Here is an 18268-nt window from a genome sequence, read left to right on the forward strand (position 1 = left end):
GTTAATCAGGCTCACGCTTAACCCACTGAGGCAGAACTGTCTGGTGACAGAGCTGAGGTTCTGCCCCTGAAGCTGCCCCATATCCAGGCACCAAATGACCCAGGTGCATTTGCAAAACACAGGGATACTTGCTGAAGAATTACTACTGTCATTAATTTGATTTAAGATAGAAAAAGGAGAAAAAAGGAGAGGCAGTTCATCATACAGACTAAAGCAGTTTTCTTTTTAGAAAAAAGATGCATATTTCCAAATAGTCTCCACCAAAAGCAAATATTGAAGCCTAGGAAATGTGATTGGACTCTACATTTGACCTGTTTGTTTCTTTGGCGTCTTGCTGCTAGGCACCATTGGGAGCTGGTTGACAGGAAGTGTGGTGCTGGTCTCTGCATCAGAAGAGCAGGTCTTTGCCATTTCCTTTGCTGCTTATTAGGCAGGGGCTCTGTGCTGAGTGATTCATCCCCTGAGCTCCCAGCTGCCCCAGTGGTCAAGCAGAATATTTTTAACAACTAAAATAAGAACACACATGGAACAGACATAATAGAGTAAACTGTATGATATTATACAACTGAGAAAAATTAGAATTATGGATAAGAATGCCTTGGGTGAGAAAAACAAATCTTTTAAATTGAGTAAACTCCTGGTTCCATTTCTTTGTGTCAAGAGCTCACTAATCTCCTGGGATAAAGGCTGCATTTTGTTCTCCTAAAGCCTCCAAAGTCTAAGGAATGAGTGAACGGGGGGGGGGGGGGAGCGCGGAGAGGAGGATGCCAGCCCAGGGCTTGTTGCTGTGGCTGAGCTGAGCTCATAGTGGCTTTGGCTCAAGGTTGCTGGATGAGAATCCTGTTGCTGAATATAGCACCCGAGTCTCCCACTAAGGACAACCATGCTCTGGTCTGATAAACAAGGCTTTGCCGTCTATGGCTGGATCCTCTCTGTTCAACTGAAATATCTGCTTCAGTCTCTGAAGAATTATTCCCAAGAGTTCCACAAATACACGTTTCCTGAGTGTGATGTGAAACTGGGTTGCTCCCCAACCTTGCTCCCTTAGCCTAGGACATCGCCATTACCTGCTCAGTCCCATGCCAGAGCCAGGGGCAGGGCTGGGATCTGGGACGGGGAAATCTCAGCCACAGCTTCTGGTCTGAAAGTGGTGTTTCTGGAGTGATGTGCACACTTTATACCGGAGAGACAAACTTTGCCGAGTTTTCAATAGCAGACAGCCTGCTGCAGCATGCATGCCACAGATTCACCACCACTGCTTTATACTCTCCGAACGTCCTGGTCATCCTGGCCACCCCAGAAAACAGGCAGGAGTTTGAGAGAACAGTGACTTCCACTGTGTCGAGATGAATCTAGAAGAATAAAGGAGCCCTGGTATGTGTCTCTACTGTGGTGTGCTACTCTTTATGATGTTGCTTTCACTCACCTGTGATACTGTCACTCATTTGCTTGGATTTATAATGACTAACAGGACACAGAGGTTCCCATGTCCTCAGTGTCACAGTTTAAAAGAAATAGGAAAATTCTTTGTTACCATCTTATTTTACTCACTTATTATGTGAAGAATGCTCATTTGCTCACTCTGCAGAAGCATGGAATAAACACTGTGTTTGTCACCACACATGCGCTGCCCTGGGGAGAGCCCCGATGCAGACAGTGTGACCTCACAGACTGAGGCAGTGTTCTCACAGGGACAGGCACAGGGGGTTTTGCAAACGATTCTTTTTTGGCTTTTGGAGACTGCGTCTTGCTATGTGCTATGTAACCCAGGCTGGCGTTGAACTAGAGGCGATCCTCCTGCCTCAGCCTCCCAAGTACTGGGATCGCAGGTGTGCACCAACACACCATCTCTGCAAACATTTTTGTCCTTTAATCAACCATGGTTTTTTACCAGAAAGAGTATGGTACAGAGACACATATTCTTTCCAACTATTCCTCAGGACACCTCGCCAGATAGTCTACAAAGAGCTGTTGAGAACCTGCCCCCGACAAACCGTTACACCCGGGAAAGGATATTGAGATTTATTCCAGGACCAATGATGATTAGAACTTAAATGTTGAAGCCTGATTTGTTTCACTTTTCTCAAGTTGTCATGGTGTAGCAACTTGATTTTTAGTGGCTTGTAATCAGTTATAGATGCAAGCTCTTTTGTTTCAAACATCTGTGCTGAAGGCATTTTGAAAATGAGAAATTTTAGGATTCGGAGTGTAATAAGGCAGACATCATATAATATGTTTATGCAGATCTGCAATCCAAATTATTAATAATTCTGTTACAATATGTATGTATGTTTACACTGAGTGGTTATATACGCAACTTATAAATAGTCTCACACACAAATAGGAATTGGTGCAACTAAGATTACAGGGTGCTGTTAAGACCTGCCATGTGAATCGTGCAGCTATAAATGCTCCATAAGCTCTGAGGAGGAGAACTCATTTTTGCTGAAGTTGTCAAGGCCTCAGTGTGTAGATGGGTTTGAGTAGCATCCTGCAGGACTGAGTGTCTCAACAGAAAGAGGATGACACGGTGCCCTGAGCCGTGCTGGTAAAGGTGTACTGATACTAAGGCAGATGGTACAAAAGCTCCATGGGTGCTTGAGTTTCTCCATGGGAGAAAGAATCTGAATTGCTGTCTGACCCCACCAGTATTAATTTATAATATTAGATAGCATTTTGTATTTTTTTATGTCTTAGAAAAATGGAAGAATTGACCAGTGTTTTAAAAAGAGTAATTGTTATTTTATGCTGTCTTGTGGAGAAAGCTGTAATTTTTTTCTATTGCTGATAGAAAAACTAACTGTAACGCTGTTGGATGTAGTATGGGACTGTCTTTTATGAGGACATCTAAGAAAGTTTCACGGTAATTTTCAAAGGACATCTGAGAATATTTAGATCAGTGACTCTAGACATTGGCTGTGCTTTGAGAAGATGGTCAGCGTAGGAAGCAGGGCTTTTGAAACTCACTGGTGTTGGTTCTCACCCCTAACCACAGCCAGGTCACAGAGATTTTTAAAGTTGGCTACATTTAATAATAAAAACACTGGTTTTGATGAACTTACTCTGGGTTTTAGGTTTTATAAAGCATAAATGAAGTCAACATCCTCTTTAAGCATTTTCTGCAATTAGAGTGAAAGTGTAAAGTATAAAAGTAAAATAAAATTTACATATCACTTAGTGTTTTGTTTAAAAGTTGCTTTTAAACCAAAAGATAATTTTATCTCATTTTGTATTCATTTTATTAGAATATACATTTTCCAAAGATTATGAGTGTTATGATCCATGTATGCACACAGATTTATCATTAAAACTTGGAAACTGCTCTCCTCCCATATAATTTCCATATTTGGCACCCAGTCAAAGCTGTAAAAGGGAGACGGCTTCTACGATCTGCTCCATCTCTACCTAATGAGCCCTTAGCTGCAAAGAATGTTAGTTCTAAATGAGATGGAGGCGCTGAATTAACCCCGTGGAAACCAGAGACCCCAGTGACTGGCTGCAGTTCACACAGCTGAGGGACGGTGCTGCCTGGGCCCAAACAGGCTTCTGACTGACTCAAGGCCATTTCCAGGCTGCTGCTTTTTTTTGCTTTTATGGCATGAAGGGACCATGAACTGGCTTTAGATTGGGGAATACAGTTGGAAAATGAAACAAAACAAAAATTAGACTTTCAGGTTTCCTATCCTAGGATAGTAGAATCGTTCAGGAGTAGAAGGTATGATACAGACATAGCATCAGACTATGCACCTGTTTGCAAGATAAGATTATCTTATTTGATAAAAAATTCAATGTGCCCCACTCCTGTGAGGATGCAGTGTCAGGTATCGATTGATAAAACTGACTTTGAGATGTTTTTTAGGGTCCAGTTTAGAAAACAATAAATTATGCTCCGAGAGTCAGCATGCATTCAGACTGTAAACATATGAGATCTTTTCTATTTCCATCAAAAACAATAAGTGGCTATAAACCCTCAAAAAAAATTTTTTTTCTGGTACCAGGAATCTAACTCATGACCTTGTACTTGCCAGACAGGCGCTGTGCCACTGAGCTAAATCCCCAGCCCCCAATCCTCAAAAATTGATAAGGATGTGGGGAAACTTTGGAAGTAAGACCCAATTGCTTGAGAAAAATGGGCAGAGGCCCTTTCAAATCGAGGTCAATTGCACATTTATAGCTTTTATTAGCATTTCTAAGTCATAGAGAATAACAACATGACCAGCTACTGGGATATTTGGCCCATATTTGAGCTTTATTTCTACATGATTCTAGATGACTCGGTCCCTTATTGAGCCTTTTAAGAGACATATTGCTTATCTGAGTCACTAGAGAAATAGTGCCTCTAAGTTTAATCTAAGCTACCTAAAACTTCTGATCTGATAAAATCACTGCAGCTACTGAGGCAGTCGTCCCGGTATAGGCATTTCTTGGATAAAATGTCACTTGGTAAGTGTGTATTTCTATATAGATTATCAAATCTAAAAAACAGTTATGCGAAAGCTTGGGCGTGGATTAATTGGTGTCTTAACCTTCACGGATGTCTTGTCCCTCTGCCTTTTTCCAACAACGACCCTGTTGTTCCTGGTTTTGTCAGCCACAGGCCTCGTCACCGAGATAAGGAGAGCACGGGAGGGACTACTAAGTTGCTTAAGATAAAGGAGCCACAGAAGAATCTAAATATTGTTTTCTTCTCCAAAATATTTGAGTCAGAATATTTTTTCTATGATTTAGTGAAATCTTCTATAAAATACAACAGTCTAAGGAAAACAGTCTTTATTTATTTTGTTTGAGAAGAGTTCTTGGGTCCCTGGAAGGAACATTGCCTTGGAAGTTAAGCATTTGGTTTAGAGTTCTGCCTTTCCTGTAATGAGATCCCTCACCTCTAGCAAGACCCTGGCTTCTCAGAGTCAGTCTTCTGAGAAATAGGACCATACCTCCAGCCAGCAATCAAAGGATGGAAGCAATTTGCATGTCGATGCATACAAAATTATTTTTACTTTTAATTAGTAAAATCCTCCAAGCTAGATTTGGGGTCTTTTACCCTAAAACCGCAATAACTAAGTTCACAATGGAATTGTTAATAACTGGGACTGTGTAATCTCAAAATAGTGATATATGTCTTTTTAGCTTAGATAAGCAGCGTCTGTTCTATAATGTTTTTCTTTTGGTCTTTTTGGGAACAATGTTTTAATTTCAAAATGAGTTTTAGCAGATACAGATTGAAAAATATCTTATCCCAAGAAATAGAAATAAATAACAAAATGCAGAGTTTCCCCCATTGGTACCATTCATATCACTGAAAGATGTTTCTATCACTTAAGAGAATCCTTTATTTGTTATTTGCATTTATAGCACACAAATATTCATCTCATTCACTCAGAATCTTTCAAGTAATGATCACTTGATGTTTACTTCAAGTATTGGCTATATTTTAATTAACAGATCACTCCTTAATTTTGGAAAGTTTATTTTTTAAAATTCCATTTTTTTCCTTTAAGAGACAGACTATTGAGCTATAAGATTTTGACATGAAAGTAGGCATATTTTTATTGGAATACCTTAGAAATTTTCATTTATGTCCTAATTCAAAAATGGAGATTGGCAAAGATAATTTTCCTGTTCTCAATACTGAGGAAAAGGGTCTTAATCTTTGGAAATTCATTAACATACCCAGGACTGGTGGTGCATACCTGTTATCTCAGCACTCAGGAAGCTGAAGCAGGAGGATGAAACATTCAAGCAGTTTAGAGACTTAGTGACACCCTGTCTGAAAATTAGAATAAATAAGTAAGTCGGTAAGTAAGTCTGTCCAGAGATGTGGCTCAGGGCATAGCCTCTGAATGCAATCCCCAAGACCACATAAAACAAAACAAAGAAATGGACTAACGTGCCCCATGGTTGTCTGGTTGTTTTCTTTCACAGCCACACCCCTGAGCTCACTTAAACCCCCAAGGGTGGATGCTGCGCCAGTGGTCGAATCTCCTTATCAAAGAAGAGACTCTGACAGGTACTGTGGGCTCTGTGCAGCCTGGTTCAATAACCCGCTGATGGCCCAGCAGCATTATGATGGCAAGAAACACAAAAAGAATGCAGCTAGAGTTGCTTTGCTAGAACAACTGGGGACAACGCTGGATATGGGGGAACTGAGAGGTAAGAGCACCTGTTCTACTTTCTGCTACCAGACAGCTCTCTGAGAAAGGAGTGCACTGTCCAAGTCAGGATGATTCTTATTGTTTCAGTCATTAAAGAAGACATGAGATTCCCCCAAAAGAAATGGAAGAAGGCCAGGGACGTAGCTCAGTGGCACAGCACCTGCCTGGCAAGCACAAGGTACTGGGTTCCATTACCAGTACCAAAAATAAAAAACCAAAAAATAACAAACAAACAAACATAAAATGACTGGTAAACTCTTTTGCTGGGAGTGGTGGTGCACGCCTGTAATCCCAGCACTCAGGAGGCTGAGGCAGGAAGATCATTGCAAGTTCAAGCCTAATCAGGGGTACAAAGTAAGCTGAAGGCAAGCCTGAACTGCATAGGGAGACCCTGTCTTAAAAAAAAAAAAAAAAAAAAAAAAAAAAAAAAAAAAAGGGAAAAAAAAAAAAAAAATAAGGAAGTTAAAACCAGAGTTTTATAATTCCCTTCTCTGCAGAGTATTTATTTCCATATTTTTTATTGACTGCAACAGTGGTGCCATGTAGCATCTTCAGTCACCACCTGCCTGACCCCTGCATGGACAGTTCCTTCTGGCTGCTGAAAACCAGGCAGCATTTGAGTTTGCATGAGGTATCACTAAGGCTGTTGAGCAGACTTGGAAACTGTAGGCTGATAGCAAGTCCTGTGGATAATTTAGGAAACTGTAGCCAATTTGTGGGACTTAATAGAATATTCCATCATTAGCAACCATTTAAGCCTATTTTGATCACTTAATCACTTTGGATCAGCTTGGTATTGGCAGTGCAGATGCAAAACAGAAGTGCATACTATATTTTAAAATGTATTTTTAAGAAAAATAATTGTGTGCCTTATGTACATTTTGTGTTTTTCCTATAAGAGAAACCATGTGATATTTAAGCTTATGTGTCTGATTTATTTCACCTAAAATTATGGTCTCAAAGTGCCTCCATTTTCATAATAGCCAACAGGGAAATATATATTTTGAACATGGGAAAGGGACCAAGAGATGATGGGAGTGGGGAGGGAGATAAAGGGAAGGGAATAAAAAGAATTAAGATGTGCTCCGCGCATGTATCACTTCCCCACCATGAATGTAATCATTATTACTGCAAACATGTACTAATAAAAATTTTTTAAAAGACAAGTAATTTTTCAAAAGATGCTGTTGATCCTGTGTCTCAGAGTTGGTATCTAATTATGGGCTCATCAGAGGACCATCATTCAGAACAGCTGTACACTAAAAAAGACATTTGAGGTCAGTCACGAGAATGCAACCTTTACTGGGTTTTGCATGTTGAACCTGTGAGTCGGGTTGCACTGACCTGGCTGTGGACTCTAAGAGGGATACTTAGAACAAGAAATGGCCTGGTATGTCTCTTGACCATGTAAGTGGGATGGATGATTTTTCTGTATGAGCTGGGAGGAGAGAGGTCACTTCCGCATATGTTGAGTGGGAAAGATTTAAGCAAGGAAAAGGAATTGGAATTAGAAATGTGTGTGGCATTTTAGCAGGTGAGAAGGCATTCTGTGTGAGCAGGGTCGTGTACACACAGACCGAGGGCCAGGGGACAAGCAGTAGACAGCCTGATAATTAGCATTGAAGAGTTCAATTCTACCACATGGGCTCAAGGTTATAGGGTGAGAACACGATTAGAGACTGCTTCTTCCAAGACAGGTGATTCAATCAGTAACTAAGAGCAAAAATATAAAGCCCTTGATTTTTGTGTATATTTTCTAGCTATAGAAAAACATGGATGTAATGTTTTAGTATGTCAGATTGTCTCACTATAGGAGATTTTGAACCACTGGTACTATTGCTTTCTGTTGGGGAATTTCTTATGTTCTCAGTCAACATTTTGTTAAAAATATAAGATACCTCTCCATAGCTGAAAGCCGACCCTCAACTCTGCTCCTCCTGGCAGATAACAAATTGGCTCAGTGACTCCTTCACAGCAGGGCACTGAAGGAGAAAAACAGGGCTTTATTTATGTTTTGTGCCAGATATTATGACCTGAGGAAGAATTATTCCTACAGCACATGGTTCTTGTCTATGTTGAATTATCTGCACTGCCGCATCATAATGGCTTGGGCATCTGAATTCTGTAACTTTAAGCAGCTAGTCTTTTATACGGAAGACAAAGAGGCTGCTCTTTGACTTGATAACTCAATACAAATATGACTCAGAAGCACATGGAATGTGATTAGCATTGAACACAGTGTCCTTGGATCCAACTTTTTACCCACCACAGATGATGTCTTGAGATATATTAATTCCACTATTAAATATTGCAGCAGCTTGAGGCATAAAACAAGTATGGTAATCTGAGTCTTTTTAAGACCTGCATGCACACATACACACACACTCACGCTTGCATGCACATCTGTGCACACACACACCTATTTCTGGAATGCTTTTAGTATACAGTAAATCAATAAATAGAGTAAAAAAATGCCTGTCTGTGAATATAGGCATGTGCATAACTTTTAAAAGTTGCTGTCAGGTGGTGGATGGAGAATGAAATGGTAATGTCGCTGCAGGGGAAGTTTTCTCTTCCTTTCTCTCATAGCACTTTTCACATTTTTAAACATTTTAATACTGAGTTATTTTTATGCTTTTCCTGATTTTCTGTTTCCCTACTCTCCTTCCTGTAGGTTATTGGCATCTTGAAAGTAAATATCTGTTTTGCTCATTGTCATGAACACTCAGAACTCCTGAACTGGTGGCAGGCATAGAGTAGGTTCTCCGAATTGCTGACTGAATAAACAGAAAGGTAAAATGAAGCCCCCAAACCACTTAAGTCCCTGCATCCTTAACTGACACTGTGGTGTGTAGTTCTGAGCATCCATCGACACTGAGACCCCATGCTAGACAAGTACTCTCCCACTAAGTTATACCTCCAACTACCACATTGTTTATTTCTAAGAGAATTCTTATTGGATGCCTTTTACATGAAATTATTTCTGATTTTTATCTTCTAATTTTGGAAAATAATGTGTATTTAAGATACAGTGAAATGCAGAACATTATGTATTATACTTTGATGGATTTAGACTGTAAACAGGAGTATAGTCACACTCTTATGGAATAAGTGATGATTCACAGCTGAATTCTACAAGTCCATTAGGGAAGTTACAACACCAATATTCCTCAAATTCTAATGAAATTCAAAGAGGAGTACTTCTAAACTTGTTCCTGGAAATGAACATCACTCTGATTCTAAAACCAGATAAGTCCCAACCAAAAAAGAAAACTACAGGCCAGTCTCTCTAATGATCAGAAATACAAAATTCTCTGTAGAATATTGGCAAATACAATGCAGCAAATCATCAAAATGCTCATACGTCATGACCAAGTAGGTTTCACTGTACGGACACAGGGATGGTTTGATATATACAAATCAATAAATGTAATACATCACATAGCAGCAAGGACAAAAATCCCATGATCATTAATAAATGCAGAAAAAGCCTTTAACAAAATCCAACTTCTTTTCTTGATTAAAAATCCAAAAGGAAATAGTTATAGGACTTTACTTCAATCTAATAAAAGCCATTTATGGCAAACCTATGGCCAACATCATATTAAATGGGGAAAACCTGAAAGCTTTCCCTCTAAAATCAGGAAAAAGAGAGGAATGTCCACTATCACCACTGCTGTTCAATATACTTCTCAAAACATCAGTCAGAATAATTAGGCAAGTGAAAGAAATAAAAGGGCTATGGAAAAAGAAGGAAGATATCAAACTATCATAACTTGCAGATGACATGATCCTTTACATGGAAGATCCAAAAATCTTCACAAAAGGGCACTAGAATTAATAATTAAATTAAGCAATGTAGCAGGATATAAAGTTAACACACACAAAAAAATATAATGTTCCTATTCACCAATAATGAACCAAGAAAGGAATTTGAACACAGTACCACTTACAATGGCATCAAGGATAATTAAATACTTAGGAATTAACTTACTCAAGGAAGTGAAAGACCTCTGCAATGAAAACTATAGGACTCTAAAAATGTAGATCAAAGAGGACATCAGAAAATGGAATGATATCCCCTACTCCTGGATAGGCAGAATCAATATTGTGGAAATGACCATATTCCCAAAACTGATATACAGATTTAATGCAATCTCAAGAAAAATACTAACAGCATTCCTCACAGAACTAGAGAAAACAATTCTAAAATTCAGTGCAACCAGAAGAGACCCAGAATAGCTCTCCTAGGTTAGCAATGCAAGGAGCATAATGATCCCAGACATCAAGTGATATTACAAAGTCACAGTGAGAAAAACAGCACATGCACAAAGGCAGACATGTGGATCAGTGTAAAACAAGAGAGGACACAGAAATATCTCTAGACATGTTCAGTCATCTGATCTTTGACAAGTGGGCCAGAAACATATGGTGTAGGAAAAATAGCCTCTTTAGCAAATAGTGCTGGGGAATTTGGCTATACACATGCAGAGGATTAAAGTTAGACACATTTCTCACCATGTACTAAACTAAAAGCCAAGCAGATCAAACATCTACATATTAAAACAGAAATACTTAAACACCTGGAAGCTAAAGTAGGCAAAGTTCTAGAGGTCATAGAATTCAGCAAAGGCTATCTGAGCAGAATCTCAACTGCATAAGAAATAATATCAAAAATAAACAAATGAGATTATGTCCAATTGAAAAGCTTCTGCACAGTAAGAGAAAGCACCAGTATTGTGATGAGACAGCCTACAAAATGGGAAAAGTGTTTTGCCAGCTATGCTTTGGACAGAGGACTAATATCTGGACTATATAAAGAACTAAAAATGTTAGACCACCCAAAATGAAAGACTCAGTCCAAAGAGAGAGAACTGAAATATAGACACTTCACAGAAGAAGAAATGCCGATGACCCACAAACATGGAAAAATGTTCAGCATCACTGGCCATTAAGAAATGCAAATTAGAATGACATTGAGATTCCATCTTCCAAAAAGAGCAGCCATCATCAATAAATAATAACAAATGCTGGAGAGACTGTAACAGGAAAAGGAACCCTTCTACCGCTATAAAAACCACTATAAAGATAAACATGGAGATTGCTCAAAACTAAAAATAGAAATTGCATTTGACCCATTTGTCCTCTACTAGGTATCTTCCTAAAAGAGTTAAAGAACTATGTTACAGTGATACCTGCATGCTAATGTGTATGGCAGCACAATTCATAATAGCTCAATCTTGGAAGTGGCCTATATGTCCATCAGCAGAAGAATAATGAAGAAAATGTGGAACTCATATGCAATGGACTAATACTCTGCTATAAAGATAAATTTGAGTGATTTGTATGAAATGCATGCACCTTGAATGCATAGTATTAAGTGAAAGAAAGAAGACACATGACTTAAATACTGAATGATTTAACTTCTACAGCATAACTAAAGAGCAAAATAAAAGAGAGATAAAAAGAAACATGGAGATAAATCTACTGCAAATGGTAAGGTGCCCCAGAGATGGAGGGAGAGGGGAAGAGAGAAAAATGAAGGGGATGTAAAAAAGAATTAAGAGGCCATGTAGGGAATACCTACAATGAAAGCAGACATCGTGTATTGCAAATGTGCACTATATAAAGGATAACTAAGTGTTTTATCATGGAAATTTTTCTATGCATCTTTTCCTAATCAACCCCATTGCTCTGTTCTGGGAGACTACTTTTCAGATTTTTTAAACCAAAAACTAGTTTTGCTTGGTCTACAATTTCTTATAAGTGGAAACATAAAGAATGTGTTTTTTGTGTCTTTAGCTTCTTTTGCCTGGCAGGCTGTTTTTGAAATGTATGCATTTATAGCACATGAAGCAAAGTAGTTGTTATTATTGAGCAGAATTCTACCAGAAATTCCACAGTTAGCTGGGTACGTTAGTGAAGCCTGTAATCTTAGCATTTAGAGAAGCTGAGGCAGGAGTATCTCAGGTACAAGTCTAGCCTGGGCAATTTAGTGACTTGTGGTGACCCTGTCTGAAAATTAAAAAAAAAAAAAATAGAGACTGGTAGTGTAGTTTTGTATGAAGTTCCTGGGTTCAATCCCAAGTACTGGGGAAAGAAAATGAAAGAAATTTCACAGTTTGCTCCTCTATTCCCCTCTTAACAACTTTTGCACTGTTTGATGCTATGTTGAGTATGGCTCCTATGAACATTGTTGTTCAATCTTGTTAAATATTTTTGTCAACATATGTTTAACTTCTCTTGCTAAATATCTAGGAGTAGAATTGCTGCATCATTAGCTGTGTACATTTTTAATAATATAAGAAACAGCCAGAGTCCAAAGTTTCTACATTATTTTGCATTCTCCAAAACAACATGTAAAAATTCTTTATTCTTAACAACAGTGGCCTTTGGCAGCCTTTTAAACATTAGCTATTTTAGGTACATACAAGGTATTTGGCGATGGCTTTAATTTGTATTTCATTGTTGGTTCATGATGGTGAGCACTTTTTAAAATGTATATGGGGGGCTGGGGATTTAGCTCAGAGGCAAAGCGCCTGCCTGGCAAGCGCAAGGTCGTGAGTTCAGTTCCCGGTACCGGAAAAAAAAACCAAAAAAAAATAAAACCAAAAAAAATAAAATAAAATAAAATAAAATAAAATGTATATGGATCATTTCTGATCTTCTTTGTGAAGTGTCAGTACTTATCTTTTGTGTGTTTTAAGAAAACTTTGGTACATTTCTGTTGTATTAGCAAGTAGTAGATGGAAGTTTTCCATATATTATGGATATTTTTTATTAGATATACCCATTGTGAATATTTTCTCTGTATGTGATACTTATTCATTTCCATAAGTGTTTTGATGAGCAGATGTTTTAAAATTTTGAAAATCAAATTTTTGTTTTTTTGTTTTACAATCATTTTTTTTGTGTGTCTTCTATTAAAAACAACCTTTGCCTACAGCCATAATCAAAGATATTCTTGTGTGTTTTCTTCCACAAGTTTTATACTTTCATGTGTTAGATCTAGTATTATCATGTATCTCAAATTAATTTTCATATAAGTTATGGGGTAAGGAGTTAAATTCATTTTGTTTTAATACACTTACACAGATGTTACATAAAATTCCTCAAAATACATTCACTTTTCCTCACTAAATTGCCTTGAATTACTTTTACTGAAAATGCATTCATTGTGTTGAGTCTATTTCTTAACAACTTATTTTGTCTCATGGATCTTTTGACTACTTTGTACTAGTACCAAACAGTATTGACATTTTTTTTTAGCATTATGGATGTCTTGAAATACAGTAGAGCAAGTTCTCCAACATTCTTCATCTTACTTACGATTTTGACTTTTCTAAATCCTTTGCATTTCTGTATACAATTTAGAATCATCTTGTCAATCTGTATATAGCAAGTTGTTTGGAATATTGAATGGGATTGAATCCAATCTATAAGTCAGTTGGGAGGAATTTAAATTTTTCAAACTGTTGAGTCTTTCAAAACAGAAGCATCCTATACTCTTTGTATATCTATGATTCTTCAAGTTCTGTCAGCAGTGTTTTGTAGTTTTCAGTATAAATATTTTACACCACATTTGTGGAATTTATCCTCAAATATTTTAAATTAACCCTAGAATAAGTTATAGTTTTTGAAATTTTTTTTCATGTATTTGTTACTGGTATATAGAAAATACAATTTATTTTTACATGTTGACATTGATTCTCAGGACTTATGCATAATTTTTTTCATATTATTTGTATACAATTTAATAGTACAAATAATTTGTATCTTTTATTTAGTCATTGGAAACTACAGAACCATGTTATTCTCGCCCTTTTGGCCTCAAGTGGTAGTTCAAATTTTAAAAGAAAGATTATTCTTACAGATTGAAAAATAACTACAGAGAAGGACTGGCGGAAATACTTATTAATATGAATAGCCTGTTGTTTCCTCAATTTGATTGTTATGAGGTTCAGAGAATAGATGATATTTATTTCTTCTCCTAAATTTTAATTCAATGAGAAAAACTGGTTGTCTCTTCCAGAGTGTATGGGCTAATGTGAACAACGAAAGGGGTTGTAGAATGTGGCATTATATGATTCAGTGGTGAGAAAGTACCTTAGAGGTTTTCTTTATGGCGTAAATTTTGTTGCCATCATAAAGCACAGAGAGAAGGCAATTTCTTATTTAGAAACAATGGCTATGTAAATTGTGAGGTTATGAGTAGTAGCTGCAGATAGAATATGCATTCTGCAGATCCTTATAATTTATTCTTTTAAAAGCTTTAGAATCGAAAAATGCACAGTTATTTCATTATTTCATGGGAAACTACTCTCTTCTGTTGTAATTCTCATTCGGAGCCATAGAGCAAAAGAACCCATTTGAAAATTTAATAACATTGACAAGAATCAAAAGATAAATAGTGCAGAAAGAATGTTAAATATCATTAAATTATTCCCTTTCTTTCTACAGAGCAGGATTCTGAGGCGCAGAGCTATGAAATAACTGTGTGTTCCTAAGCTAGGATTAGATCCATGACTGCAAGTACTCTGGGTTTCAGTTTCAGTGCAAGTATGCTTGGTTTCAGAGATTCATCACTGATTAACTAGAACTCTGAATAATTATCTCTTTTGTTTAGAAACACTTGAGTTTGGGACACTTATTGAATATTTCGAGAAACAGTTTTCAAACTTTCTTTGAACTCAGGTATAGAATGGGCAAGATCTAACAAATCACGCTGCTATAATGTATCTCTGCAATCTGATGTTCTTAACTCTTTTGGGAAGATACCTCGCTGGGTCAAATGGAATTTCTAGTTTTAGTTTTTTGAGGAAACTCCACACTTGTTTCTATAGTAGTTATACTAATTTACAATCTCACCAATAATGTGTTCCATTGAAATAAAATTTAAAAAATAAAAAAGTGGGCACAGTCAACTCTTAGTTTTGTGGAAATGGATTAGTCACAAAGTTCATTATGGGTCCCTTTAGTAAAGGTGCCCCATATTCTCAACTCTTTATGAGCTCGGTGAACACAGTAATGCAGAGGGATCACACTCGTTCTCTAGTAAGAGCCATATACTCTAAGAAAAGCCACTAAAGTTTGTCGCCTCCTTCATAACTCTGCTGCTGCCTGTGCTAATGGAAATAGATGTTGATTTCCAGGGGATACAGGCAACTTATCCATGTCTTCAAATCATAACAGTCAGTGGAACATGGGAGTAAGTTTCTACTTTTTGAATTATTTCTGCTGTGAGTTTTCAGGGAACATGACAAATTGCAGCCTGGTATTTGCTCCACTTACTACAGGTGTGGCCTCAGCTCACTTCTGAGGCAGCGACAGCCTTGTCTATGAACGCAGTGCCCCCACCTTATTTACCAAGTCACCTGTGCACTAGCACTGGGGCTGTGGACCTGCTCCAAGATACTCGGAGGAGGGGGAAGGACACTCTGGGTAAACGCATGAGCAGTTTCCAAGGGCAACCGTTACCTCAAAACTTGGTGGTGTAAAACAACAAGTGAGAGACAGTTATGATCTCTCACAGGAGGAAGTCTTCCTTCCTGGAGGAATCTGGGAGGGCTTGACTGGCTGGGTGGCTGTAGCTTGAGGTTTCTCAATACGTTGCAGTGGAGACCCCAGTCAGGGCTGCCGTCCGCTGGCTCCTCCCATTCTGAGAGCAGGTTAGTGGCTGTCGCGTGCTGGGCATGAGGGGAGGCAGGACTATAGTGAAGCAGAGAGAGGAAGTTTGAGGCCTGGAAACTGTACCCCATTCATGGTGCTGGCTAATTGGCCGTACTCCTTTGTCAAAACTTGAATACTTAAGCGCCAAGGACAGCCTGTAAATGTAAATAACTGAGTAAATGAAGAGGAGAAGGTGACTTCTTCACCTGCCCGGCTTGTGAGTGGGAGTTTTGGTTCTTCTCCTCAGACACCTCTCCCAGGTCTGGGAAAGTGCTCATGGTGGTAATGGCTTCCCAGGAAGCCGTCCCTTCCAGACACGCAAAGGTCACGCAGCATCACTTCCACTACTTTCCTTTTGTCACTATGATCAGCATAATTCCAAAGGCAGGAGTGGGGAAATTGCACTTCACCTTTGTAAAGAGAACACTATCAGAGAACATGGGGTCATTTACTGTGCTCCTCACTCTTGTAGGCTGCAGCTAAAAATACCTCACTCATGGTGGGGCTGTGTATGTAGCAAGCACATGGAGTCCAGAGTTTCATTTTTTAAGAAAATTAAAATCTAACAGATTTTTCTGTCTGTTCTCCCGAGAACAAACCAACAGGAAATATCCCCAACTTCTCTGAGTTCCTCTGCTTAAGTCTGGGGCCTGGCCTGGTGGATGTTAAGGACAGACTTGGAGGATACAGCATGCCTTTCCCATCTGAATGCTTCTTGAGACTCCTCAGCTTTTAAACAGCTCTTTCTTCTTATTGTCTATGTCCTCTTTGTACTTGGCCATCCTGATAGGCTTGGGATATTCCAAAAGCTTCCAAATTAACTGGAGTTAGCAGCATAATAGGAGCAGAAATTCTGGTCAGGGACTTGAGGGTCAGATTTTTAGAGGTAGAGGCTTTTTACTGTTTTACTGCTGACACATTCACTCATTCATTCATTCATTCACTCATTCATTCATTTTTTCCACTAACATTTCCTGAACTCCTAGCATGAGGCAGGCACAAATTGCTAAACACACTGTAGTGAACCAGATGAGAAGGTTCCTATTTTGAGAAAATTACAGGAAATAAACATGTTTAAGCCTGTGATAAGTGCAAAAGAGAAAGAGGAGAAGCTGAACAGTATGATGAGAGGTAGGTTTCTTTAAATAGGATGGTTAGTGATGCTGTACAGAGATGCCGAGAGTGGGAGCTGCAGCCCAAAGGGCTGGAAAGCTGCAGGTGTGAAGCATTGCTTCTTCCAACCAGGGGGACTGGCCAGCATGCAGGCCCCATGCGGTGACAGGACTTGGGGCATCTGAGGACAAATGCCAATTGGAGTGACTTAAGCAAATGAAAAGGGCTACATGACGCTGGGTATGGATGGTGTCACTTTCTGTAGGTCCTAATTGGTCGTGATAAGAAGCCTGGATTTCCTCCCAGGTACAGACAGATACTTGCCTGTCCCCTTACTTGTCACTCCAAATGCTCTGTATTTTCTGTCTCTCATGGAATGGTTCACTTCTAGCCTAGGTCTCCTGCTCTTTCTTCTGTCCAAGAGTGGGCCCTGCTGCCCCCAGTCCTGTGAATGCAACCTCTACCTCCTTCGTTGTTCAAAGCAAACCAGGAGGAGGTTTGTAGGGGAGCATTATTATTTCTGATAAGAGGTCCAGCATTCACTCCAGATTGGCTGGGTGAAAGCAAAGACTAGGGCTTTCTTTGGTAACAGAGGGCAGGAGCAGTGGATGCAGGTTATGTGGTGGGAGAACCTTTAGAGCCAGGCTAGTGGGAACTTTCAGGCCTTCAGAGATTTGCACTTGAAGAGCTTTATGGGACCCAGGTCTTGTCCTCTCTCTTTTGCTTCCCAGCTATGAGTGAAATGGCCCAGCTCTGCCATGTTAACTTCCATGATGCTCCCCATCCCCTGTCCACAAACCCTTGGGCACCTCAGTCATGGTCTGAAACTGCAGATTATCCAGCATTTTCCTCTTTACAACCTCTGATATTTGCTGCAGTAAGGGAAAGCTGACTAACAGCAATGTAATTTCCACAGGATTTGGTGGATAAGTGGCTCCATGATTTACTCTCATCATGCTCTGTCACATCCAAAGATGCCTTCAGAGGCTTCTTTTGAAAAATGAATAATGCTGGAATTTGGTACTGTCAGCTCTGTTTCACTTACCCTAGTCTTGGCCTTGTTAATGTTTCTTGGGAAGAGGGCCCTTACCATGGCCTTCCTCGTTCACACACAGTATCTGAAACAAGCATTGTAGGTGGAAGTCCTGTTCAGTCTCCCACCTGCTGACCAGCTGAAGAACCACAGCCAGCCGTCTCCAGTTTCTACAGTACAGTCAGAATTCTGGGTCTCAAATGGGTTATTAAACATTTCTCAGTGCCAAAAACTTGACAGAGATTATTGTCTCAATGGAGGTGTACTTTGATTACAACAAATGTATTAGTTTATTCTTTATACC

General features: G+C 38.9%; 1 protein-coding gene across 3 annotated transcripts in view; it reads left to right on the forward strand.

The window, feature by feature from the left end:
• Zmat4 (zinc finger, matrin-type 4) overlaps positions 1 to 18268 on the forward strand; it is a 374900-nt gene that overhangs the window by 227666 nt on the left and 128966 nt on the right. For all 3 annotated transcript variants that reach the window (XM_005410534.2, XM_013507717.1, XM_013507718.1), the window contains one exon: positions 5920 to 6147. In XM_005410534.2, coding sequence (XP_005410591.1) covers positions 5920 to 6147 — 228 coding nt within the window. The remainder of the gene's footprint in view (positions 1 to 5919; positions 6148 to 18268) is intronic.

Source organism: Chinchilla lanigera, unplaced genomic scaffold (genome assembly GCF_000276665.1).
Source record: "Chinchilla lanigera isolate Chin_1 unplaced genomic scaffold, ChiLan1.0 scaffold00135, whole genome shotgun sequence".
In the NCBI taxonomy this organism is placed as follows: domain Eukaryota; kingdom Metazoa; phylum Chordata; class Mammalia; order Rodentia; family Chinchillidae; genus Chinchilla; species Chinchilla lanigera.